Genomic DNA, 26,137 nt, shown 5'->3' with positions numbered 1-26,137 from the left:
TATATATGCTGCAATGACTCATATACCATAGCAATTATCATAGAATCATAGAATCAATAAGGTTGGAAGAGACCTCAAGGATCATCAAGTCCAACATGTCACCCAGCACCTCATGACTACTAAACCATGGCACCAAGTGCCACGTCCAATCCCCTCTTGAACACCTCCAGGGATGGTGACTCCATCACTTCCCTGGGCAGCTAACAACTCTCTCTGGGAAGAACTTTCTCCTCACCTCGAGCCTAAACTTCCCCTGGCACAGCTTGAGACTTTGTCCTCTTGTTCTGGTGCTGGCTGCCTGCGAGAGGAGACCAACCCCCATCTGGCTACAATCACCCTTTTGGTAGTTGTAGACAGCAAGAATGTCTCCCCTGAGCCTCCTCTTCTCCAGGCTAAACAATCCCAGCTCCCTCAGCCTCTCCTCACAGGGCTTGTGCTTGAGGCCTCTCCCCAGCCTCGTTGCCCTTCTCTGGACACGTTCAAGAGTCTCAATGTCCTTCTTAAATTGTGGGGTCCAAAACGGAACACAGGTCTCAAGGTGTGGCCTAACCAGTGCTGAGTACAGGGGCACAATGACTTCCCTGCTCCTGCTGGCCACACTATTCCTAATGCATGCCAGGATGCCATTGGCCTTCCTGGCCACCTGGGCACAGTGCTGGCTCATGTTCAGCCAGCTGTCAATCAGTACCCCCAAGTCCCTTTCTGTCTCTCCAGCCACTCTGACCCCAACCTGTAGCTCTGCATGGGGCTGCTGTGGCCAAAGTGCAGCACCTGGCACTTGGACTTGTTGAATGCCATCATGTTGGACTCTGCCCATCTGTCCATCTGGTCAAGGTCCCTCACATCTCATACTAATGATGACACCATCAATCAGGGTAAAATATTATCCAGCCATTTATTTTGTCTTTCTATGTATAACATTTAAATTCTTTAATTTCTTCAGTAAAAGTACTTTACAGAACATTTCTTCATGCTAGTGCAGATGTCTTGAGTTCTTGGTGAAGAAAGATTAAAGGTTTGACATGCACACTTTGCTATACACATTTTGCTACTCTGAGAAGCTGATTAGAGCAAACTTACCAGGAATGATGGAGGAAGTTCGATTTTTTTCTCTGTTACACTGTTTGAGTGCAGTTGAATAATCACACTGCTGTGTGTTGGACTGGCTCAGTAACTGAAATAATGAAGTTAAAGAAATAAATGATCAGGTAACTGTACAAAAGCCATTTCCTCATTAGCTGCATGAAACGGAAGGGTGCACGTACTGCAGGTTAGCTGTCTCTCTTAAATTTAGGTACCTAGTCATCTGGTTAAACTATTTAGCAAGTCATCAGAATCTTGTTTGTTCACTGTTTTATCCACTCAAATGATGCTTGAGCCCTGGATTGATAAGCATGTCTTTAAAGGAAATGCCAGTTTATGCTGTCCCATACCCTGCCCCCCAGTGCTTAGTGCCATCCTGGTATCATTTCTATCTTGCCTGCACAGCTGTTTGCTTAAATAGTTGTGGAAAATAGTAAATGTCTGTGCAGGAAAATCTGCATTGTTGACACAAACAGTGTAACTCCTGAGGTAAGGCATCTCTGGATATCCCAGTTATGAGCTCTCCACACCTGTGATATATAAATAAATACTATTCCATGCAGTCCTCCTCAGAATTAGAATCCTTAGAGAGAAAGGTTCTAGCAATTAATTTCTGTTTAAATTAGGGACAGCAAAGTTTGCTTTGATATGCAATCTGGATAACATTTAATTGTGATTTACTTCTCTGGATTCAACTTCATTTGAAAAGGTAGGATTTTCCACGTTTCCTCTATAAGTGACCCTGTGAGTAAGCCAGACTGCTAACTCTTCCCACGAGCCAATGAGCTGTTGTTCATCTCTTTCCCCGGGTCACTGCAAGTCCTGTACATGTACACACTGTTCTCCATATCCACAAGCACCACAGTGTGCTTACTGCAGTGAAGTCTGTCTGTTACCCAGTCCTGCAGAATGGGGGAATATGCTGATAACCAGGATAGCTCATCACATTTTTACCAGAATGACATCTTTTCATACTATTTTACTTTTGGAATCTTCATGCAAAGGCATGTAGTCAGATTTTCCAAAACCTACTTACTGGACTATTTCTCACACTCTTGGCTTTTTTTCCTCCCCACCTTGTTTAAGAGTATGCAAATAGTTCTTTTGTCCTGATTGACTGCACACATTTCACAGTATCACAGTATCACAGCATCACTAAGGTTGGAAGAGACCTCGAGGATCATGGAGTCCAACCTGTCACCACAGACCTCATGACTAGACCATGGCACCAAGTGCCACGTCCAATCCCCTCTTGAACACCTCCAGACACGGGGACTCCACCACCTCCCTGGGCAGCACATTCCAATGATGAACGACTCGCTCAGTGAAGAACTTTCTCCTCACCTCCAGCCTAAACTTCCCCTGGTGCAGCTTGAGACTGTGTCCTCTTGTTCTGGTGCTGGTTGCCTGGGAGACGAGACCAACCCCTTCCTGGCTACAACCACCTTTCAGGTAGTTGTAGAGGGCAATGAGGTCACCCCTGAGCCTCCTCTTCTCCAGGCTAAACAATCCCAGCTCCCTCAGCCTCTCCTCATAGGGCTGTGCTCAAGGCCTCTCCCCCAGCCTTGTTGCCCTTCTCTGGATGCGTTCAAGTGTCTTGATGTCCTTCTTAAACTGAGGGGCCCAGTACTGGTCCTAAACTGGTCTGAGTGTAGGCTTATCAGTTTAATTTTCCACAGCAAAAGCTAATGAAAGTTCTTGTGTTGAGATACTTTTAATTAATTCCAGCTTGCAAGCCTTAAACTTTTCATGCTACTATCTTTGAGAGCTCACCTTGAATTGCTTCTCCAGTCTGGTCTTCCCTGTTGGTCCAGGTATCAAGAGAGCATTAACATAGGCATGAATGTGAGTCTCAAGGATTTCTGTTTCTTTGCTCAGTATCGCTTCAACCAATGCATCATGAATGAAGATGTATTGCTCCTATGAAAACAAAATCCAACATCCAATCACTTTCAGATTCCTCTGAACATCTCTGGCTAAGCTGCTACTTCTGGCAAGGTCAGTATTTCCTCACAGAATGCTGCTGTAGGAGCTTTCTCACAAGTGACCATCTAGAATGAAAGCTGTCCCTCCTCTGCATATTTATAAGCACAATTGAACTACACGGGCAATGTATATATGATACGATACCAAATCCTCACCACCTGTGGTATCTCTTCTTCACAGCACAGTTAAAAATGCAAGCATAGCCTTGAACCAAATTTTCAAGTCAGGCTGTCATGAGATTTTCCATGTCTTTCTTGCAATAGAGTGATCACTCCCAGTTCCTACTATGATCCACTATTTTCTCTCTCACATCTTTTGGAACAAGTGCCCATGTGGTTGTTGATTACCTTATTGTTTATTGAAAGACAATGGGGAATCTAACTACCTGTTCCCCAAACTTGAAAGAGACTATTAAATGTCCTGCTGTTGTCCTCATTGTTTTCTTCTGGTCTTTCACTATTCCATATATAAACTCCAGTTTAAAGCAGCTGTAGATAATCTTCTCTCTGAAACATTTTTTTTTCCCCACTTTTTTTTGGCCTGATATCAACTGTTTGATCAGATTCAGTGAATATATGAACACCCGATAATGGTGTTTCCTTAAAGAAATCTGTGACAAGAACACCAAGAAAGTGCTAATGTGGGCAGCATGATGCACACAGACTTCCTCTCATCTGAGACCTCCCTAATAAACAGACTAGAGCCCACAGATGAGTAACTTCTAGTGCATAGCTCTAAGTGAGCTTAGAAGGATAGAATAGAATGGCATGGCATGGCATGGCATGGCATAACATAGCATTAAAATAGAATAGAATAGAATAGAATTAACCAGGTTGGAAGAGACCTTTGAGATCACTGAGTCCAACCTATCAACCAACACTACCTAATCAACTAAACCATGGCACCAAACACCCCATCAAGTCTCTTTCTAAACACCTCCAGGGATGGTGACACCACCACCTCCCTGGGCAGCCCATTCCAATGGCAGATCACTCTTTCTATGAAGAATTTTTTCCTAACATCCAGCCTAAACCTCCCCTGCCACAGCTTGAGACTGTGTCCTCTTGTTCTGGTGCTGGTTGCTGTAGCTCCCACCTGGCTACGACCTCCCTTCAGGTAGACAGCAATAAGGTCTCCCCTGAGCCTTCTCTTCTCCAGGCTAAGCAACCCCAGCTCCCTCAGCCTCTCCTCACAGGGCTTGTGCTCGAGACCCCTCACCATGTTTGTATGAAAAAAAAGCAAAGCAAAAGGGGAAGCCTGGTCTGGTGGGTGGTTGTCAGTCTGTCTGGTGATGCCAAAAAGAAGACTGTACCATATCTCCTCCTGTAAGCAGAAACAGTCTGTCATATAGTCTGTAACAGTCTCTTGTTATATATATTTCAGCCTTACCTCTGTTTGCACCAAGTAGTTCCTTTGGGTACGAATGTGTTTCAAGAATCCAAATATGTTGACTGTCCCCTCATGCTGAATTTGCTGCAGCATGCTGTCTAACACTATGTACGTGCCTGTCCTTCCAACACCAGCACTATAAAACAAAAAAATAGTCGTGAGCCTGACGCAAAACAATAACAAAAAGAACTGTTTCTTAGGCATAGCTTTTCCAACAAGCTGCTGTGTAGGGAAGGTTCTACTCTACAAATGGTGCTATTAGATGACTCTATTATTTTGCTAAACTTTGGAGGCAGGAAATGAAGAAAAAACTCCAACTCATCTGCACAAGAAAAGATCTAAAGATCATTTTCTCAAAAGACTTTTAAAGCACAAATTGCTATGAAGTTTTGAAGCATCAAGTGAAATAGAACTAAAGGATTTCCTGCAGTTTTAGGCTTCTGACACTTAGGACACTTTGTCTTTGCAAAGGATATCTAGAAAGAGTGGCATGTCAGAATTTTGGGCACAGTTTATGTGCCTGAATTCTTGTATGTTGAAACACACACTGCTTTTTAAGGGAAAGTCGCCACTCATTACAGACACAGAAGATTTTGAAGATACTGGACTGATGAAAAGCCCCAGAAGTGGCAGAGCTGAAGAAGCTGAAGAAGCTCTTTAAATGAAAAAGCTTACTGCTCTCCAGACACAGCCAAGAGGGCAAACAATGGTTGAAATCCCTTTTTGAAAGGGAAGATCAGATAAGAGGGCTAATCAACTCAAACCTGTTAGGAAGTCTGACTCATTTAGCACAAACCCAGTTGTATAATAATTAAAAACTAACCATTTATTTTATAAAATATCTGAGTAGGGAGTATAAGGTCAAGAGGTTGTTTTATCTAGTCATATATGGGAAATAGTCAGCTGTAATTCTCCTCTAAGATACAAGGAAACATTATATGTATTGGTACATGTAAATTGACAGCAACAGTGTGCTGGCTCTACAAGGTCCCTTAGGGCCTGATCCAAGCTCAGTCCATACATGCTGCTTCAGTTGTCTCATTTCTTTCACAGAGGTGGCACAAAGCATGAGCATTGTGAGCTCAGATTGCTGTAATAAACTGTGTAAATAAATGTGATATAAAACTGAAAGGTCCAGGTTATCAACATGCTATCAGACACAAGAAAGTATAAAGGTTCCCAGACATCGTCTGTATTTGGTTACAAAATATGAAACACAGAAAGTACCAAAACATAAAAATAGCTAATAAAAGTTTCATGAAGCTCCTCTTAAGTGTCCTCCATACAGCCTGTAAAGATAAAGAGAAGTTATGTTTCTAATACAAGATGACTCCTTTGAAATGCCATAGTGCATGGGGCCAGATGAACTAAAAGCTGAATAAAACTACCCACAGAAGTGACCTATACATGACCCAATGGAGAGGTCTGACTGAAGCCACACAACTTACCACTGCTGACATTTTAAATACTCAGTTTAACTGACTTATAATGTACTGATCTTTCAGCCTGCTGGCATTTAGATCTCAGACTTGATGTTTTGGGGAAACTCTTCATTTGAACTTCCTGAGAACAGGCAGGATCTAAATAGCAGCACAACAACCACAACGTGGAATTTCCATTTTCCAAGATAAAAACAGATTTCAGTCAGATTAGATCATCCCAGAAAGAAAAGTTATCTTCATTTGCAGCATTTGTGAGATGACTTTACCTGTTGGCTTCCTCAGAGTCAGCTCCAGAAGGACAGAATTCATGAGGAGGTTCTCTTTTCAAATGTTCCATCAAAGATGAGGTACTACAGTGGAAAACCAGAACCTGCTTATATATTTTACAATAACCCGGTCCTTTCTGGGCATTGTGAAGTCATTCCAGGCCCTACAAGCCCTTATTAACCGATTTTCCCTGAGCTGCCCAGTTTTAGTGAGCACTGTCAGAACACCTGCCTGCACATTGCGGCGCATGCAGACCTCAAACCGTTCCCCAGAATGCTCCTTCAATACAAATGGCTGCCAGAATGCAGAGTAATGTTAAGAACAGCAGAGTTGCAATTCAGCCAGGAAGAGAGTGAGTCTTCTTTTGCAAACAGAGCTTCTTTTAGGATTGCAGAGTATCCCTGCACCAAAGAAAGCAGGAGCCAAAAACATCCTACCAATGTATTTGCAGAAATGAAACAATTACTGCTATATGTGTATCTTGTCAGCTCACAGGAGTCAAGAGAGTACTACAGAAAAGTGCAAAAATGTAAAAAGAAAAGCATTTTTGGAAAATAAAATAGAATAAAAAAGAAAAAGAGCAACAACAAAAAGAACATAGTGCAGAGAGCAGCAGCATCTCATTTACAGCTATTGTGGAGGTTTATAGAGGTGGCATAGACAGTTTATTAGTTGGCCTTCCCAAGGATAGAAATATCAGCTAAGAAATTAATCTTATTCCATAGGGAATTGTTAAATCTATGAGTGAAATTTTGCTTAACCCACCACTCAAAATTTCCTTTTTCTGCAAAACAAAAGTGGAGTGAACCTTATGGCAGTAAAAATCACACCTGCAATGAACCACAACAGGCCCGACAGCGTGGCGCTTGGCATGCGACGCCTTCCGCACGAAGGTGAGCACGGGCAGCGTGTACTCTGGAACACCCATGTCAGGCCACTGGGTATAATGGTACTGAGTTACTACACGTCCACTAGACCTCCCTTTCTGGGAACCCTGCAATGGAAAAAGAATTCCATATGTAAGCAGCCTACATCTGAATGTAATTCATCTTCATAATTTCATATCCGTATCTTGAATTCGTATCTGAAATTCCATAGTTCCTAAACAAGCACTGTTCCTAGTTAGTTAATAATATGCCACATAGCTATCAATATTCCAACTTTAGAATAGAATAGAATAGAATAGAATAGAATAGAATAGAATAGAATAGAATAGAATTAACCAGGTTGGAAGAGACCTTTGAGATCATTGCGTCCAACCTACCATCCAACACCATCTAATCAACTAAACCATGGCACCAAGTATCCCACCCAGTCTCTTCCTAAACAAGTACTTCATAGAGAAGAGGAAGAGTCTGTGTTTCTGCCATATCAGCTTGCCCACTGAATAGAAAAATGATCTGGCACAAGTCCCTTGAAAAGCCATTAAGATTAGGAGCACTGGAGGGATACAAAATGACAGCTGCTCTTTCTGACACTGCTCCTCTGTTTGGAGAAAGAGTAGGATTCATCTCACCCAGCCTTACTGATCTACAAAGGAAATAGCCTTGTATAGGCTGTTTTTCTAAGCTCTCTTCCTCAGTAGCAACTTAGAGGCAGGGATAATTTCAGAGAGATGACCTCATTCGAAGATTGGTTCTTAAAATAGGAAGAATAAATTACTTGACAGTAAGGGCTGTATGTTGTGGAATAATTGTAGAGGAAGGCTGAGAGACTAGATGTCTACCATTTAGGTGGCTGAAATAAATGTAAGCTTTCAGAATCTTGGAAAGAACAACCCCATGTACCAGTGTAAGTTGGGAAGAGACCTGTTGGAGAGGAACGTAAGGGAAAGGGACCTAGGGGTCCTGGTGGACAAAAGGATGACCATGAACCAGCAATGTGCCCTTGTGGCCAAGAAGGCCAATGGCATCCCAGGGTCTATTAGAAGAGGTGTGACTAAAAGGTTGAGAGAGGTTCTCCACATCCATTCTGCCCTGGTGAGGCCACATGTGGAATATTGTGTCCATTTCTGGGCTCCTTAGTTCAAAACGGACAGGGAACTGCTTAAAAGAGTCCAGTGCAGAGCCAGAAAGATTATTAAGGGAGTGGAACATTTCCCTTATGAGGAAGGGCTGCGGGAGGTAGGTCTCTTTAGCTTGGAGGAGACTGAGAGGTTACCTCATTAATGTTTACAAATAGGTGTAGGGAGAGTGTCAGGATGATAGAACCAGACTTCTTTCAGAGATGCTCAATGATAGGACAAGGGACAATGGGTGAAAGCTGGAGCATAGGAGTGAACATAAGGAAAACCTTTTCACTGCGAGGGTGACAGAACACTGGAATGAGCTGCCCAGAGAGATTGTGAAGTCTCCTTCTTTGGAGACATTCAAAATCCACCTGGATGCCATCCTGTGTGACTTAATCTAGGTGATCCTGCTGTAGCAGGGGTGTTTGAGTAGACAATCTCTCAAGGTCCCTCCAAATGAGCTCTTCAATGCGATCACTGCTTTTTCCCTGATGGTCTTACACTGCACCAGGACTACAGGACAGTGTCACAGTTTGTTGATCTGTTTGAATTAACTGTAACTTGACAAGCATCTTGGCTGGCTGAGGCCAACAGGATTCAGCTTTACATATATAATGGAAAAGAACTGTCAACTGCCTTAAAAAAATATTTTAAGCAACTTCTAACACTCCCTTTTGCCCGACTCTGTTTTCAGGATGCCACAAACCTTTTTGATCTTGGTATTTCTAAGAGTAAAATTCCTCACAGTGTAATAGGCAAGTACGTGAACACTCTTCTGAGTAACCAAGAAGTTTCCATATTCTTCACTACCTTCAGCAGGCCAGTACTGGTCACATTTTCTCTGTAAGAAAGCGAATAAAAAACAGAGGAAAAGAGAAAGAAAACATCATGTCAAACTAGTAAGCAGAAATGTTCAAATGTAAGAACACAGTCAACCAGAAAAACACACAGGGACTGTCAGTACCCTAATTTGTAGTAGACATGATCTTCAGCACAGGAGAACAAATAATGTGTGTTTATCTTGTGCTGTAAAGAGAGATGGCTGTGCAAAGATGCTCTTTATCTGGAATACTCAGAAAGAGTAGAAAGAGAGTCAGAGCTACAGCACTCTAATGTTGTGGAACTTGCCGTTCTGTGGGCACTCTAAAATCTAAAGAAAATAACAGACACCCTATGGGATCAGCAGGATTACATTCAAATGGGGAGATTTGTATGTGGCTTTTGGTTGCTTCATAGTATGTGTAGAGTATATTATCAGTGATGCTAAGTGTGACCAGAATACACAGTAAAGAGCCATGATGTCCAGCATTTTGGCTGGGCAGCCATATAGCCTTCTCTATGAGAACTAGAAAAGTACATGTTTGTAGCATGACATCACAAATTAAGTGGTACTCCCAGAGTGGCCCTAGTCTGCATTTCCTGTGCCTGCACAGCTTAATAGATGCTTAATTTGTCATATGACAAAACTTACATTTATTTTAGTCACTGATGCCAGTGTGTGACCCTGTGCTATATGCATATTCTCATCACACAACCAGAGAAACACCCATCCTGTGATAGGGTTTGACGTTATTGTGTCTCACTGGACAAAAGTGTATCTAGTCATGCTGTAGGAAAGAAACTGTGGGTCCCACAACATGTTGACAGAGAGCAGCCAGTGAATAGCCAGAAAAATTCACCTGAAATATGGCATTCTCCTTTCCAGGGTATAAGGCAGCCCTGAGAAAGGGAATGACAGAGAGCAGACTGGTAGCAGAATGTAATGTATGTATGTATGTATGAATGAATGTAACATTGGTCCACTCCAGAATAGAATAGAATAGAATAGACCAGACCAGGTTGGAAGAGACCTTTGAGATCATTGTGTCCAACCTATCATCCAACACTATCTAATCAACTAAACCATGGCACCAAGCACCCCATCCAGTCTCCTCCTGAACACCTCCAGGGATGGTGACTCCACCACATCCCTGGGCAATCACTCTCCTTATGAAGAACTTCTTCCTAACATCCAGCCTAAACCTCTCCTGGTGCGGCTTGAGACTGTGTCCTCTTGTTCTGGTGCTGGTTGCCTGGGAGAAGAGACCAGCCCCCACCTGGCTACAACCTCTCTTCAGGTAGTTGTAGAGAGCAATAAGGTCTCCCCTGAGCCTCCTCCTCTCCAGGCTAAGCAACCCCAGCTCCCTCAGCTTCTCCTTATAGGACTTGTGTTCCAAACCCTTCCCCAGCTTTGTTGCCCTTTTCTGGACACATTCCAGCAAGTCAACATCTTTCCTAAACTGAGGGGCCCAGAACTGGACACAGTACGCAAGGTGTGGCCTAACCAGTGCTAAGTACAGGGGGAAAATGACCTCCCTGCAGGAAGTCCCTTTTTCAGTATAAGACAATTTGGGTTTGTTTGTGAAAACACATTTCTTTCAAGACTTGTTGTTGACAGTTGAGTTTAAATGTTTTCTTTAGTTCTGTGCTACAAATGCTCAAAGTTGTGCTTCTTATAGCCAATCCTAGCAGCATCAAATACTAAAACTCCTGCTTTTTGCTCAAAAACTGCCTAAACTAGGCTTTTAAAAGAGAGAAGGGAATCTGCTAGAGGTAGGTCTATCAACATCAAGGAAACAAGTAATAGACAAAGGCACTCATACCCTTCCTTTCTCAACGAGATTAGTTATCATCACAATAACTTCTACGTTGTGTTCCCATATCATTCTCCAGAAATCTTCTGCTGTTGATTTTAGTGGCCCTTGAGCCGCGATGTAGGCTTTTGGCTTGTTGTAGCCCTAAATTGAAATATAACAAATGACACTTGTCAAATCACAGTCCATAAGCAAAAGGAGGTTGGGAGGAGTACATGACACTTTATGTACCTATTTTTAAAGAACCTCAAAAGCTTTCAAGCACTTTTGAATTTATAACTACTCAAATTGCAGAATCCCTGTGGTGCCAGATGACACATAAACACCACTGTTATGTCAATGTTTAGTATTCTAACAAACAGGCTATACCTTCAAGTGCCCCTGTTCCAGCAGAATATTGCCATGATAGTGATTGTGAGACATCTGTTATGATAGTGGTTTAAAAAAATGAACCAGGATCATTCACATGTAAATTACTGGGTAATGAAAACTGAATAAACGCTGCCTTGGTGAGGCTCTCAACCAAACTGCATCTTGGTCTCATGAGATTACCTCAGGCAGAAGAATTAATCATGTACAAAAGTGTATACAAGAACAAACATTCAGATATGAAATGCTTCTGAAATAATTCAGAACATTTTTTATTTCATAAAGCTCTTCACTAAGCTTTAGCTGCTACAATATCAAGAGGGATTCAAGAAAGAATTGGAGTTTTACCTGTGGTTTAACTTTGTAGGGTTAACTTAGATTATTTAAGGGTTCTTTGACAAAATCTGTGATATTGTACTACTACTTTCTCTTTTTCCCTTTCCTTTCCCTTTTTTCCCCCTTTAGTCCATTTACCTTCATACATCAGTATTTACAGATCAGGCTGACAGATGAATAGGCTGGCAGGTAGAAAAAGGCACTTACATCAACATAGTTTGCATTAATGTAATCAGTCAGTTTTCCATCCTTTTCTGCAAGCTGTGCTAATTTAACCCTAGTGTGATCATCTGTAGTAAAAGAGGGAAGAAAATACGTAACAAGCATAGTTTTCAGCAAGAATGATATTTTTCTTCTAAGAAATCAATGGATTTTTACAACACTTGAGACTAATACAGTGACAATCACAGATGAAGCATCCTGTGCTTGGATCAGTGTATGAATCAGATTGAAAATTCATGTGTGTAGAAAAATAAACTAACAAAGTCAAGGATTCAAGGGATTCACAATTGAGTTGCCTGGCACCTTGTGCCATTTTAGGCACTGTGACATACTCCCATCCTCAAGCTGCTGCTTGTGAAGGGGCGCAGGTCTTCTTTAAGTCCTTAAAGTGTTGTGTCTGACAAGAGCTCTGCTTAAATGACAGCAGGCACCAGTGTTTAGGAAGTCATTCAAAATTAAAGACAACGAAGCCTAGGGAGTGAAGGGACCTTGGAGAAGCTGGTCAGCTGGAGTTTTAGCAGTGGCTGTCCTGGGGAGAGCTAAAGCTTCCTGTAGCCTGCATTGATTGTATGAACTGGAGACTTAGCACAATAGCACAAGGCAATTCTTGCTACTTGCTCTGCCCTAAGATGCTTGACCACTGGCCTTTGACAACAAAGCTGCTGGGTTGGCACCTTTTGTATGATCTGGTACAAACAGTGGCAGAAGAAAATCCCTGACTTTCCTCCACTCTGGAGGAATGTTCAGGGAGGTGGAATGGGATTTCTTGCTGCTGGTTTACAATGCCTTCCATCAGATGGGCTAATGCTGCCTTTTTTTCTATTAAACTCTAGCAACAATGGATGCTGAATGTATATTCAGCATAGAGCTTCTTGTTACCAGAACAATGTTGAAATGCTACAGAGAGTTAAGAAAACTGTATTAATCCACCAAAACAATCAAGAACCCAGAGGCAATAGCTTGAAAGAGAGATTAACTAAACTGAAAAGATGTGTTTTAGAAAAGCAAAACCTGAACTAGTCAAGAAGGGTGAGGCAATGGGAAAAAGTGTCCTGGCTAATGTAGTTGGTCAATTATGTCGTGGCAGGGCACGATACAACTTAAACCCAGTACATTTGTATTCATATATGACAGGGATTGAGAAGCTCCTAGAGAGGATAAATCATCATTATTCCAGATCAAAGATGGATTAATTTTGGCAATCAAAAAACAGCTTCTCTGTCTTTGTAATGGCATTATAATGAAATCCCCTAACTCCCTTTGGGTCATCACAGAAGCCATAAATATGTCTCGCTAACACATGCCTGTCGCAGCAGCAGAATCCCAGAGGACTAACTCGAGGAGATGTGGAAAACCATGCTAGTCCTTCCCAAGCATTTTGCTGAACAGTGGCCAGAGCTTTCACAGTATTTTTTTACCTCTAATAACACATGCACCTATACTTTAATTATATCTTAAACAAAACACCAAATGATGAATTTACTTACAAGCAACGATGTTTATGTATCGATTCTTATTCTTGTTGTCAGGGTGATTAGAGCTGTCTGATGTAATACCTAGATCTACAGTACAGCTCTGTATTTCCTGAAAAAAAAAACAACCACCCCAGTATGTCATACTTTAGTAAACATTAAGATACACAAAATGTCTTAAAACACCACAACTCAGCATGAAAAGAACCACAACCTTATGCCCAGTTATCTAAGATATTTTATAACTACTTCATTGCTAATAAACAAAAAAATAAAATGCAGTGAAAGAATTCCTTACCTGATAAAACTCTTTCAGTGTCTAATGAGGGAATGAATGCAAAAAAAGTAAAAAAAATCAAATTCCACAGCACAGAACAAATGGATAAAAGTGCTTATATAAGTTACAATTACTATATGGAAAACAGTTATGGTCATGCAATATATATATATCTCTCCATAATAACAGCATGCTAAATATTTTGACATAATCTTAAAGGAAACAAAAGGTAATTTTCCTGTTAAAATACTGGGTTTAGTTTTCTTACCTAGCTTTAATGTTAGACCTTAGGCTGGAGAAAGCCTATACTTATAAGCAACATCACTGACTTAACTTTAGCCAGATTATCTATGTTTTTAACTCCTAATTGAATTTGTTTCTGGTCCTTATAACTGCATGAGTTTCTCTGTGGAATGCTTTTGCTGTCTTTTTGTTCACTGTAGAACCTTCAGTAGAGCAGGACAGAGTGATGCTCAGCCAGCCTCATGGCACTCTGAATGACAGCATTACAGTCCTTAGTCTGCTGGCAGTTTTGCAATGACACCAATGTTTTCATCAAGGGAAAGGCTAAAGAAGACAGGCAAAAGGTCTATTAGACTCAAAGTTGTTTTGTTGCATTTCATTGATTAACTGACAGGAAACTCAAGCATTTATAAGGTCCACATTGTTAAGTAGGAAATATGTTGTCATCATTAAAAGTACCATAATAATGTTTCTCAGCACTTTTTAGGGTTTGTTTTCATTTTAATAATCTTCAGCTATTTTTATTTATATATATATATATATGTCTCTGTGTGTGTGTAAAGTGGCTACCAGTCTGAAAGTTAGATTTGAAATATGAGCTGGCTTATAGAAATATAAATAAAGGCCCTGAACCACCTCTGTACTCTCCAAAAGTATTGCTGACTCCACAAAGCCAATTACTATATTTATTTTTTTTTCCCCCATAACTTTTAAGTTCTTTTATCAGTAGAGGTAAGGCCAGGACACTAATTCTGGGTAATCTGTAAAGCCAAAAGGGATCTCCGAGAAATGATGAGGACACCGAGTTTTTGGTAATAGTTAAAACCAAGCACGAAATATTTCAGATGGTACAGGTATAGCTCAGCAAGATGTAGTGTACTTGCTCACTCTTTGGATCATGGCTGTAATTTAGGAGAACTATTTCAGGAAAAGAACAATTTTGGATAAACACTTTGATTTCTATATCGCCATCCCCAGCGAAGGTGAAAGAACTTTGTTGTTACTGCATTTACGCAGAGTCCTTCAACATCTGCTCTTACTAACAGTTGCCGAGCTGGAGCCCAGCCCTGCCAGTGCATGTGCACATGCATAATGTGAGCACGTACTGGACATTCACAAGTATTTACAAGTTTGGTCCTGCAACCAGGTGAGTATTCTGAATGTTAAATGAATTGGAGAAGAGGATGAAAGTGAATGACATAGAATTTTTGGTCCACTACAACACCATATACTGGCTAGGGAATCAAGAACAAACCCCAAAGATGCAAACCCATGATTTACTTATTTCTTTAAAATTGATTTTCAGTACTGTTGGCTTTGCAGGAGGAATATTAGAATAATAATTTAGACTAATAGATAACAGTTTTAAAACTCCTTTCCATCTCAAGTGGCTGATTTTGTTGCAAATTACTTGTCAAAAATTTTTCAGGGCACGTTTAATTCCAGAGTTTGAGTTAATAATGTTCATTTTATGTGACTTAAGTTAGACCATACCTAGTTTTTAAGTTGCTTCTAATGCACACGAATGGGAAAACCAATACACTTCATTAGTTACACCGTGGTGACAGTAAACATTGTATCCTGAGAGCATATGCTCCAAAAATTTGAAAGGCTGCTTCTGAACCATATACTTTAGGAAAGGAACTGTCAAGCTTGCACTACAACATATGAAGACTACATTAGCTCCCCTGTTAATCAGAGATCTTGACGTGTTATTACTTCATAGATTCACAGAATCAGTAAGGTTGGAAAAGATCTCAAGGATCATCTGCTTTGTTTTTTCTCTCTAAAAGGAAAAAACAAATGTGGGGTAGCTTCTGCAAAATTCAACTCACATTAGTGTTGGAAAAGCTTTAAGTCTATGTCTGCATCTGATAAACCACAGAGACTGCATTATCTTTGCAAAGTTTACTCACACAATCACTTAGTGTTTCATCACAGTGATAAACATTCCTATTTGCATCCCAGTCCTGTTTGCTTTCATACAGCTCCCTAGTCTTTATGCACAAACAGCCTTTACAGGGCTCACGGTACTCATATTTACAAGAACTGGTGAAATTGGTCCCCAAGTCAGAATGCATTGTCCAGTTCTTTGTTTCCAGGCATTTAAACTAAACATTATTTGTATATACTAAGAAGAAAGATGACATCATAAAGTCATACCTCAAATTCTTCAGAAAAACCATTACTTGCATGTAAATCTGCAACATGTTTTGGAAAATGCTTTATTGGAATTGCTCCAACATCATCTTAGGGGTGGGAAAAGACAAAAAATATATTTATGAAGAATAAAAAGCCAGAGAGATACACAAAGAAGTTTCTATGTAGGCAATCCACACAACATCCTGAAATGAAATCTTTGGCAAGAACTTTGGATATACAACTCCCACAACAATAAAAGCATCCTTTAAGGTCATTAACATTTCTAAAACAAACAGCTAACACTTACAAATTTCTAAATGACTGTTTGGAAAGGAAATAGAGAAAATGCCTTGCTAGGTTTTGCTTTGTCTGCAACACGCTGAGCTTGCCTGTGAATTGAAGAGCACTCGAAACTCCCTGTGAAGTCATGGGGAAAAAGGAGGATTAGCAGTTTGCGACAAGATATTCAAAAGAAGAGGGTTGGAGCAGAGCTCTGAATAATACTGATAAAGAATCAATGATCAGGCAGAGTTGCCTGGGTGCTCTAGGCTGCTTAGTGTTGCACTGTGGCTCTGATACAGTACATGGGCTAGCTGCATAGTCCCAAGCCTGCTCAAGTAAGTAGCATTATGTCAGCAGCACAATATTGACTGATGTGCTCTGTGTTTGGTATCCAAAGGAAACAACAACTTTTTTTCCTTTTTTAATTTTTTTTCCCCTTTTTTGCCCCTGTTTTGCCCCTACTGCATTAGTGAGCACTTCCAGCAGGGAATTTTCCTCCCTTATTCTCCCCAGGATTCCATGATGACGTACTGATAACAATCGTATGTCTGATCTGGAAATACTGACTGCAAATTTCCACATCAGGCTTTATTCTTCATGCTTTAAGTGAGAAATTTAATCCTTTGTAGATAGCCACCACTACATTCTCAAGCAATATGTGTGATTCATGCAACTTCTGATTCCTGAGAGTGAGTTTGAAGTTTCCACCTGATATTTATATTTCAGGACAACTGAAATATACTTTATTTTTTGACTTGATACGAATACAAAACCAAACCCCAAACCAAAACCAAACCCAAAGCCAACCAAACAAACCCCCCACACTTCTGTAGAACGTTCATTAGGCATCATATAGAAAACCTTTGGGACTTCAATTCTTCTCCTTCTTGCAAATATGCTGTGTAAAGAAAGTAATCTCTTCTGTTAATTACCTGCTAAAGGTTGACATTATTTCTGCTAATTTTTGATCCAAGGAATAATTCTGTTGTTTTGGTGGGGTTTTTTTTTAAGCCTTTCATGGATTAAAAGTATGTTTATTTCACGATTCCTAATTTCATCACTCTGTCGTATGAAAAAGAAAGGTCAAAAAGATTGAATAAGGATCTGCAATTTACCTCAATAACATTGGGCCACCTAATAGTTTTAGCTTTCAGTTATTAAGACCTTGATGATTTGTATTGAGATCCGTCTGGTCTTCCACTTAGATGAACAGATCTGAATATAAAAAGTGAATTTATCTAGTCGTGACTATGAGAAGCTGAAGAAATGTGTAACACTATCTTCATACTTTGGAGATGAAACTTGGCATAAAGTGTTTATTCTAAAAGATATGCAAACAAAACCAGAAGGGAAAGCAAGTGCCCCTAAGAGCTAGGACAGTGAGGGAGAAAGATCTCAGGACTGGCATAGAGTTTTATTTCCTTGCTAACCTCCCAATGCACTTTTGACTCCAGGAACCTATTTTACACTTGGATGGCAGCTATCACTTGAAACTACTTAAAGGCAGAGAGGGGATCCTAATATTATCTTGTAATTCATTACTTGTTCTGAATGCATCTTTGAATCATGCTGTGAAGTGCCAGGGCTTTTTTTTTCTGTGAACAACTGCAATTCTACTATCTCCACCAATGAAAATTCATCAGGGAAAAACTTAATATATAAGGAGATATGTGGAGTGAGCTTTTAGTCACAGTTACAATAAAAATTAAACTTAGCTGTTACAAAATGCTCTTCCTGCCCTGCACTCTGTGTCAGTGCTGTATCACAGCTACTCTCAATTGTTCTAAAATTCCAGTGCTGAAACACTTATGCAATAGAAAACACAAAAACTGTTCACTTGCTTCCTGTTGCACACGAGATAAACTAAAAACATTTCCTCGGTGCTTGCAGCTCTTTCCAGGCACTATTTTATGTATCTTTCAGGCACTTAGAAATACTTTTCAATTTAAGTAAGCATTTATCAGCATTTCAAAAGAAAGCCTCTAGCACCAAACCACACATTTTTAAGCACTTGGAATAGCTGTAAGTGCAATCATCTTATGACAATGGAAAACACTATTCTCACGTGGGTTAGTCCCTGTTTGAGTTGAGGGGGCAAAGGCTTGGCAGTCTGGGCAAGCACAAATAATTTGTTTTGCCTGTGTCCATGAGAGGGAAAATTGTTTTCTTAAAGCCTTAGCACTTTGATGATAAAAGTCATGAGATAATCTAGCTTGAGATGAAATCTGAGGTGTTGGAGAGAGATGCACAGGTAACGTAAGTGCATCTGCGAGTGCATTTCCTTCTGTAATGAATCCCGGAAGATTTGTATGTCTTCTGATATGCATAACATAAAAAGGATGTTCTCTGAATGTTAATAAATTCCATAAATTTTGAAACAAGAAAAACAACTTGTTCATTTGAAACAGGGTCTGTGGCACATGAGATAAACCAAAAATATCTCCTCAGTGCTTGCAGCTCTTTCCAGGCACTATTTTATGCATCTTTCAGTCACTTAGAAATACTTTTCAATTTAAGTGAGTATTTATCAGCATTTCAAAAGAAAACCTCTAGCACCAAACCACACATTTTTAAGCACTTGGAATAGCTGTAAGTGCAATTATCTTATGACAACGGAGAACACTATTTCTTTGAGGAGAGATGGTCAGGAAAAACGGCAAGAAAATGATATTGTTGTACTGTAATATAGTCAATGACACAGGATAAGAGCCATTGCCACCGGACATTCATGTATAATCAGGCAATAACCCAGCCTATTAAAGATTAGAAAAAACCCAATAGCAATCTATATAAGAAGCATTTAAAGATGCCTACAATTCAGTTATCACAGAGTCTAGTATTTAGGATTTGTTTAATTAAATGTGTTCCCTAGTTATCTACACGAGGACTGAGGTTGCTTCCTTCGCCCGTTCCAGGGGAGCCTTTTCCCCTGCTGTGCAAGAGCAGTTTGTTATTACTTGTGGAACAAAGGTATCCTTTTCTCATTGGTGAAAATGATCTGCTGTAGAAGTAATCTATTTAAAATACTTTCCATTCTACTTGGATTGAGAAAGCTGGGAGTACTACACATGCTCCTCTGATACTCTTTGAGGAGGAAAGAAAACCAATGGTTATCCAAATAATTGTGGTCGACATTGAACCAGAAGGTGCTAATAATATCTCTTTTTTCCTTCTTTCTTTCTTTTTTTTTTTTGAGAAGATCACAGAGCGCTTTACCAATAGTAATTATGCTAGTAAAAATCTGCAACTTAAAGAAAAGTTTGTTATTGCAAATAAAAGGCAGATAGATGAGGCATATATTGGTCCTGCTGGTAAAAAGAATAGGTCATGTTCCACACAGAGGTGACAAATGTAATGAAACCAGAAATACAGCAGAATATGTTGCTGGTGTAATCCTCTGTTTTGCAACACTGGACTAAAGCTTTTTAATATGGCTCAGATGGCTACACTACCAGCCCAGGAGGCTACATCCCTAACAGCCAGAAAGCACAATTTATCTTCAAGGCAACCCTGTAAGGTGAGGACTTATCTTCTATGTTACCTACAGGAAAGAATATTAGTAACACCAGCGTCTGCTTACATCAAGTGTACATACGTTTGTTAGTACATGAGAGCATAAACCTCTCTTGTACAGAAGTTACAGAAGTATGTGAGGAATTCATACAGACACATACAAAGCAGCAGCAGCTTCCAATAGCTAACATCAATCCACAGAACAATTGACAAAAAATACCTGAGACAGGGAAGATTGGAGCTGGGGGAGCAGAAATCACTCGAGGTGATGTATTGTCTTCTAAATAAAAGTGAGCAGTCTGGAAACATTTCCTAGAGGGGAAGAAACAGAAATAAATATTGGAAAAAAAAAATATTATCTGAGATCTTTTGACATTCTGGCATTATTCAGCAAGAAAAACCCCCACTGCTTTGAAACCCAGTTTTCATAGAGTGTTGATACTACTGCATAATAGAAATATTCCCCAACACAGCTCCAAAGTATGCATGCAAACTGAAGATACTACATCAACTCAGCCTAATACATAGTTCATGCATCTTTACCTATACCACAGGCAGAAGACAGAGCACACACCAGACATACTGAAAGCTGAAATAGGAACTCAGCATCAGGAGCTATTGTAGATGCTGCACAACAATTCCAAGTGTAAAAAAAAATGCCATTATCTTCCTTTCTTATTCATATTCACAGCCATAATTACTGCCCCCTTTCATGTGACTAAACTAGCCTGAAGTTGGAGCAGTGTACAAGATCAGTCCTGGCAATTCATTGACAGACCCTACTGCAGGCAGTAAATGCAGTAAAAGACAATATGCTCTGTAATGGACAAAATAGTGACTCTGAAACTACTATGATGAGGGATAAACAATTTGTTTCATAATGTAATCACAGCACCTAGGGACATCTTAACCAAGGAGGACTTCCTGAAGTTGACAGACAGGAATAGGGGAATTTGTAATTCCAGGAGATGCTAACTTTGTTGCAAAAGCATTGAAACATGAATGCAAATGGACTCAACCTTACCTATGACCCACGTTATTTGTAGCTGTGCTGTAATCCAGATGTGAGGATAATAAGAGTAGCATCTGTTAAGAGTCTAAGCTATTAAAGCGACTAAACAACCAACTGCTGCTGTAAGCATTGCAAAGCCTCCTTAATTAAAAAAATCTCCATATGATTAGATATGCTAATAACAATCTTCACTTTGGGTCACTTAATCTATTTGAAATATTATTTACTAATCATTACATTGAAAAGGAAATATATGCATCAGGAAAATATTCATCATTTTTCCATTACAAGATTTTGCTTCTTCAAAGCTGTTGGCTGAAACTATTGTGTGACCATTTGCTCCTTTGGGCAATCACTGCTATTTTAAGTTCTTCTGTATTGTTCCTGAATTGCTGCACCTCATATAATTGCTATAATCAAATAAGACATTTTGAAGCTACTTGGTAAACTAGGGAATATTTGGATGTTGTCATGCTTTCCAGAACCATTAATGCAGATCTTGAAGACTTTGGTAAGCTTACTTGAATGAAGCCCCCACTTTCAGAATGTGTTGGGAATTTTCTGTCTGTGTACAATGCAGATTCTCTTAAAACAAAAGGACAAGTGGACAGCTACATTGAAGGGAAGACTGCGGCATGTAAAATAGTTCTGGTGATTCACATGATTGTTCAATTTGGAGTCCAGATAGAACGTGTCCAGAGAAGGGCAACAAAGCTGGGGAGGGGTTTGGAACACAAGCCCTGTGAGGAGAGGCTGAGGGAGCTGGGGTTGCTGAGCCTGGAGAAAAGAAGGCTCAGGGGAGACCTTATTGCTGTCTACAACTACCTGAAGGGAGGTTGTAGCCAGGTGGGGGTTGGTCTTTTCTCCCAGGCAACCAGCACCAGAACAAGAGGACACAGTCTCAAGCTGCACCAGGGGAGGTTTAGGCTGGATATTAGGAAGAAGTTTTTCACAGAAAGAGTGATTGCCCATTGGAATGGGCTGCCCAGGGAGGTGGTGGTGTCACCATCCCTGGAGGTGCTTAGGAAGAGACTTGATGGGGTGCTTGGTGCCATGGTTTAGTTGATTAGATAGTGTTGGATGATAGGTTGGACTCGATGATCATGAAGGTCTCTTCCAACCTGGTTCTATTCTATTCTATTCTATTCTATTCTATTCTATTCTATTCTATTCTATTCTATTCTATTTCTATTTCTATTTCTATTTCTATTTCTGTTCTATTCTACTATATTCTCTAAAAGCCTATTTGCGGTGTTCACAGAAGAGCTTTGGCTTTGCATGACATGTTTGGAGTAAGGCTATCTGTTATGTAGTTAGTTTTACTTAGGAATGGCAATTTTGGGCACAGACCAAGAACATGTTCAGAATGTGCTTCCCCTCTCTAGAGGCTCTAACTTGACCACTTGATAGTTCCTGGCTTCTGAGGTGAGAGAGGCTGTCTCAACATTACTCTTAGGACTGCATGTGAAGTATCTCAGAGAGGTTGGCAAGTACCAAAATACTTCAAGCCATTAAACACTTTTGGAAAGTGCTACTGCCTGCTGGGCACAGAGCACGCTGATGCACTGTGTTTATTAAAAACAGTACCACCCCAAACATGTCAACCAGCCTGACACTAAGCTCTAAATAAAAAAAAAAAAAAGGTCCTTCCTCTACTGCCTACTGCTTATGAACAATGAGTGTAAATAAAGTTAATGGATGGAGTTTTGCTACCTCCTTGCTTGAGAGGAGACTGAGCTAAAAAGAATTTAATTACCATCATGGCTTTCACATATAAAGCACTACTTTGAATATCCTTGCAATATGCCATACATTCACTAGCCCTCACTGAGCCACTCTATCTCTAATCTTTAACAATTTAATTGTGGTTGAAAATAAATTACACCCTTAGCACATTTGTGAGACAAATTCGTGGCAGTTGACTTAACCTGTAATAAGACTCACAAATAGGCACTCCATCTGCTTCTGCATCAGCAGTGAAAGCCTTCATGACTAAAGCTAATGCTAATAACCATGTCTCATTATCACTTGTTGTTAATGAAAAAAGTGATGACTATTTCAAACTTCCAGACAAAGGTCCCATCACTCAATGTTAACCTGATTATTTAATTTACACCCTTCATCACAGCGTTTAGATCTTCAACCTAAAACTGTTATTTTTAATTTAGAGACTGCACTTCTTTGAACACACTTTATATATGGAGACACTGCTAAACCAGTGAATTAATTAGAGTGTCTCTGTTTGCACAGGAAGGCGTACAGCAGCAGCTCTTTGGTTTAACAGGAGGGATATTGCATCTGAATGAATACTTAAATGGGAACTACTTGGGACTAGACTACAGAGGATGTAATTTTTCTGGCATGTTGGACCTTGGCTGCGGATATGTGCTGCCTACTTCTCCCCTGGGGCAAGGACTGATTAGAACTTGACTGGGGTTGTCACAGAGGCAGGACACACAGCATGATGTTGTGTGCATGCGAGTGTGCATGTGTGCAAGGTGTTCGCTGCTCCTAATGGCTGAGGAAGGGAGCTGAACCTCGGACGTCATCTGTGACAGGATGGGTTTTCACATCCACTGCTCAGCCAGAATAGTCTTAGAGGCACAATTACTTCTTCCTCTGCTAATTTCAGGGTATTGTCAATTTCAGAATTTCAGGCTCTTGCAAGATCTTCCACTAGGTGTTCTCACACACTTATTAGAATTTATTTTTACATGGTTCTGATTGTTCAAAGATTTGATGGATCCAAAGGATCTTTAAATGGATCCTCAATGGATCCAATGATTCCAGTCAGTCCACTTTAAATGTCTCCAATTAATTTTTAAGTGTTTACAGAAGAGTTCACAGAATCACCAAGGTTGGAAGAGACCTCAAAGATAATCAGGTCCAACCTGTTGCCACAGACCTCATGACTAAACCATGGCACCAAGTGCCACATCCAATCCCCTCTTGAACACCTCCAGGGATGGTAACTCCACCACCTCCCTGGGCAGCACATTCCAATGGCTAAGAATTCTCTCAGTGAAGAACTTTCTCCTCACCTCGAGCCTAAACTTCCCCTGGTGCAGCTTGAGACTGTGTCCTCTTGTTCTGGTGCTGGTTGTCTGGGAGAAGAGACCAACCCCCTCCTGGCTACAACCTCCCTTCAGGTTGTTGTAGACAGCAATAAGGTCTCCCCTAAGCCTCCTCTTCTCCAGGCTAAACAATCCCAGCTCCCTCAGCCTCTCCTCATAGGGCTGCGTTTCAAAGATGTAGGCTGGTAGAGGAAAGTTAAAATAAAGTCTCAAGCTGTGCCAGGGGACGTTTAGGCATGAGGTGAGGAGAAAGAGTAATTGGCCATTGGAATGGGCTGCCCAGGGAGGTGGTGGAGTCACCGTCCCCGGAGGTGTTCAAAAGGGGATTGGACGTGGCACTTGAAACCATGGTTTAGTTAGTCATGAGGTGTTGGGTGATAGGTTGGACTTGCTGATCTCTGAGGTGTTTTCCAAACTTGTTGATTCTATGATTCTATGAAATGACTGTTTGAGGTGTTGTGAGTCATAGGGTTGGTCACTTCTGAAGAACTGCTGTCATGTAACTTTGTGAGGTTTCATGATAGCCAGATGATACTCATGTGTGTCTATAGAAATAAATGTAGCTGGAACTGCATTAGCAGTTTGCTGTTCACATTATTAGAGCAAGCCTGATACTGAGATTCACACATGTTTCTTGAAAAAGCATTTGAACTGTACAGGTCTCACTGACAACTGTTACCAGTTTACTGTTTTCCATGTTCTTATCATAACCACCATAAAAATAGATCTGCACAAATAGCCTGACATTTCTTCCTACGCATTATTTCCCCATGTTTATTTTTATCAATCAGTTCTATGAACTATTCCTAAGCAGCACACATGTGCATAAGCAATTTCCACTATATTATACATTGGCACAGAGACACATTCCATTTCAGTGGCCTTATAGCAGACAGGGTTAATTCAGCAAATGAGGACGATGAAGCAATCCAGAAATGAAAAGAACAGACAGAGGAGATTCAAACATCCCTGCTGTATTTCTGCTGCAAAGACACTGTCAAGTAAATAGATTCTGAGAGAGACAGACAGATTCTAGATCGATGTGGACAGAAAATTCTCTCTAAAGCGGTAAAAATACTCCTATCTAGAGTATTCAAGGCTATTAAATGGGCGAAAGAATCTCCTTGTTTATTCCACTGTAATCTTAATCACGCTGAAGAAATGAAAGGAAAAGGACATTGCCTGAAAAATGGCTTGAATTACAAAAGAAGTGGAGCAATTCAGAATCGTGTATTTTCCTATCTCCTACAACACTGGCATTAAAAGTTTTCATCCCTGTCAGAGAAATGAGTATTTTGATCACAAAAAGACTGCAACTGTGCCTCATGAGATAGTGAAGAGACTGGGGAATTTCCTCAAGTGCTGATTAACATTTTAATGTTAAAAAAAAAACCAAACCACCAAAACACCCCAAAACCCAAACAACAGATGGTGCAGAATTATTTTTTCTGATACAAGTCATTCAAATGAAGAGCAAAATAATTTTGCCCTTTTTTCTTTTTTTTTTTCAGCCTTGAGTAACTGGAACTTGTTGCTCTTGGTAGAGAGCATTTGCCCACCAAATTATGCACACCTTCTGCATATTAAAACTGGGAGATAATAGTGCAAGCAACTTAAAAGCACTATTTGTTCAAATATCCAGCCAGGATGTACCAAAGCAATTTTTGTCTAGTACTATTGCCAAAGCAATCTTCTGCAAGCCTAAACTTTTTCTGAAGCTGAATAAGTGATAATAATTTGAAACTGAATAAGGGATAATGATTTGTCCATATAAAAAATAAAAGCCACTGACAGTTTACATCCATTATTTAATACTAAACTAAATCTAACTATGAAGATTCTTACAGACTTTATACTAATATTTTCCCAGGCTTAATAAAAGCTGCATAGCAATGAAGCTCGGGTTCTGATTTTCCCCAGTCTTTAGAAAGAGGTGAGGGCCTTGACACCTTTAAAAAAGGGCCATGTATTCCTACCTACAATACATAGTCTTTATGTTTCATTCCTCTGAAATAAGAACCATGCTACTGGTGTTATCATAATGCCAAGGAAATTTTCTTGAGGATTAACAAAAAAAGAGCTCCATATTTTATTTTGTAATACACAAGAAATACAGCAAAGATTAAATTTGAGGCAAGAAGATATTGCCCTTAACGGGATTTTTGCTTTATTTTGCAAGGCCCACGTTACAGAATTGTTCATTCCCAGAGAAAGAATACAAAATGAGCACAATGTTATTCAACAGAAACAAGCTTGTAACGTGTAGGATTACTAGAACTCCACTGTGCAAATCTGGGTCTTAAAATAGATGGAGTCCCTTGGCAAATGGAAAGGATTTCAAACACTGTTTAGCATCAGGGATGAAACCCTTTGCAAGACAAATATGA

General features: G+C 40.1%; 1 protein-coding gene across 3 annotated transcripts in view; it reads right to left on the bottom strand.

Moving 5' to 3' along the window:
- Positions 1 to 26,137, bottom strand: part of PTPRZ1 (protein tyrosine phosphatase receptor type Z1) — a 153,854-nt gene that overhangs the window by 8,606 nt on the left and 119,111 nt on the right. The window contains exons 7-18 of one of the 3 annotated variants that reach the window (XM_054173918.1): positions 19,885 to 19,976; positions 15,891 to 15,976; positions 13,506 to 13,526; positions 13,223 to 13,319; positions 11,721 to 11,803; positions 10,818 to 10,952; positions 8,882 to 9,016; positions 6,998 to 7,161; positions 6,167 to 6,250; positions 4,459 to 4,594; positions 2,857 to 3,003; positions 1,081 to 1,174 (exon numbers count right to left, since the gene is read on the bottom strand). In XM_054173918.1, coding sequence (XP_054029893.1) covers positions 1,081 to 1,174; positions 2,857 to 3,003; positions 4,459 to 4,594; positions 6,167 to 6,250; positions 6,998 to 7,161; positions 8,882 to 9,016; positions 10,818 to 10,952; positions 11,721 to 11,803; positions 13,223 to 13,319; positions 13,506 to 13,526; positions 15,891 to 15,976; positions 19,885 to 19,976 — 1,274 coding nt within the window. The remainder of the gene's footprint in view (positions 1 to 1,080; positions 1,175 to 2,856; positions 3,004 to 4,458; positions 4,595 to 6,166; positions 6,251 to 6,997; positions 7,162 to 8,881; positions 9,017 to 10,817; positions 10,953 to 11,720; positions 11,804 to 13,222; positions 13,320 to 13,505; positions 13,527 to 15,890; positions 15,977 to 19,884; positions 19,977 to 26,137) is intronic. The other 2 variants (XM_054173920.1, XM_054173917.1) reach the window with 2 other exon arrangements.

Source organism: Dryobates pubescens, chromosome 27, assembly GCF_014839835.1.
Source record: "Dryobates pubescens isolate bDryPub1 chromosome 27, bDryPub1.pri, whole genome shotgun sequence".
NCBI classification, from domain to species: Eukaryota; Metazoa; Chordata; class Aves; order Piciformes; family Picidae; genus Dryobates; species Dryobates pubescens.
The sequence above is the reverse complement of the archived record's forward strand: the minus strand, read 5'-3'. Positions and strand labels throughout refer to the sequence as shown.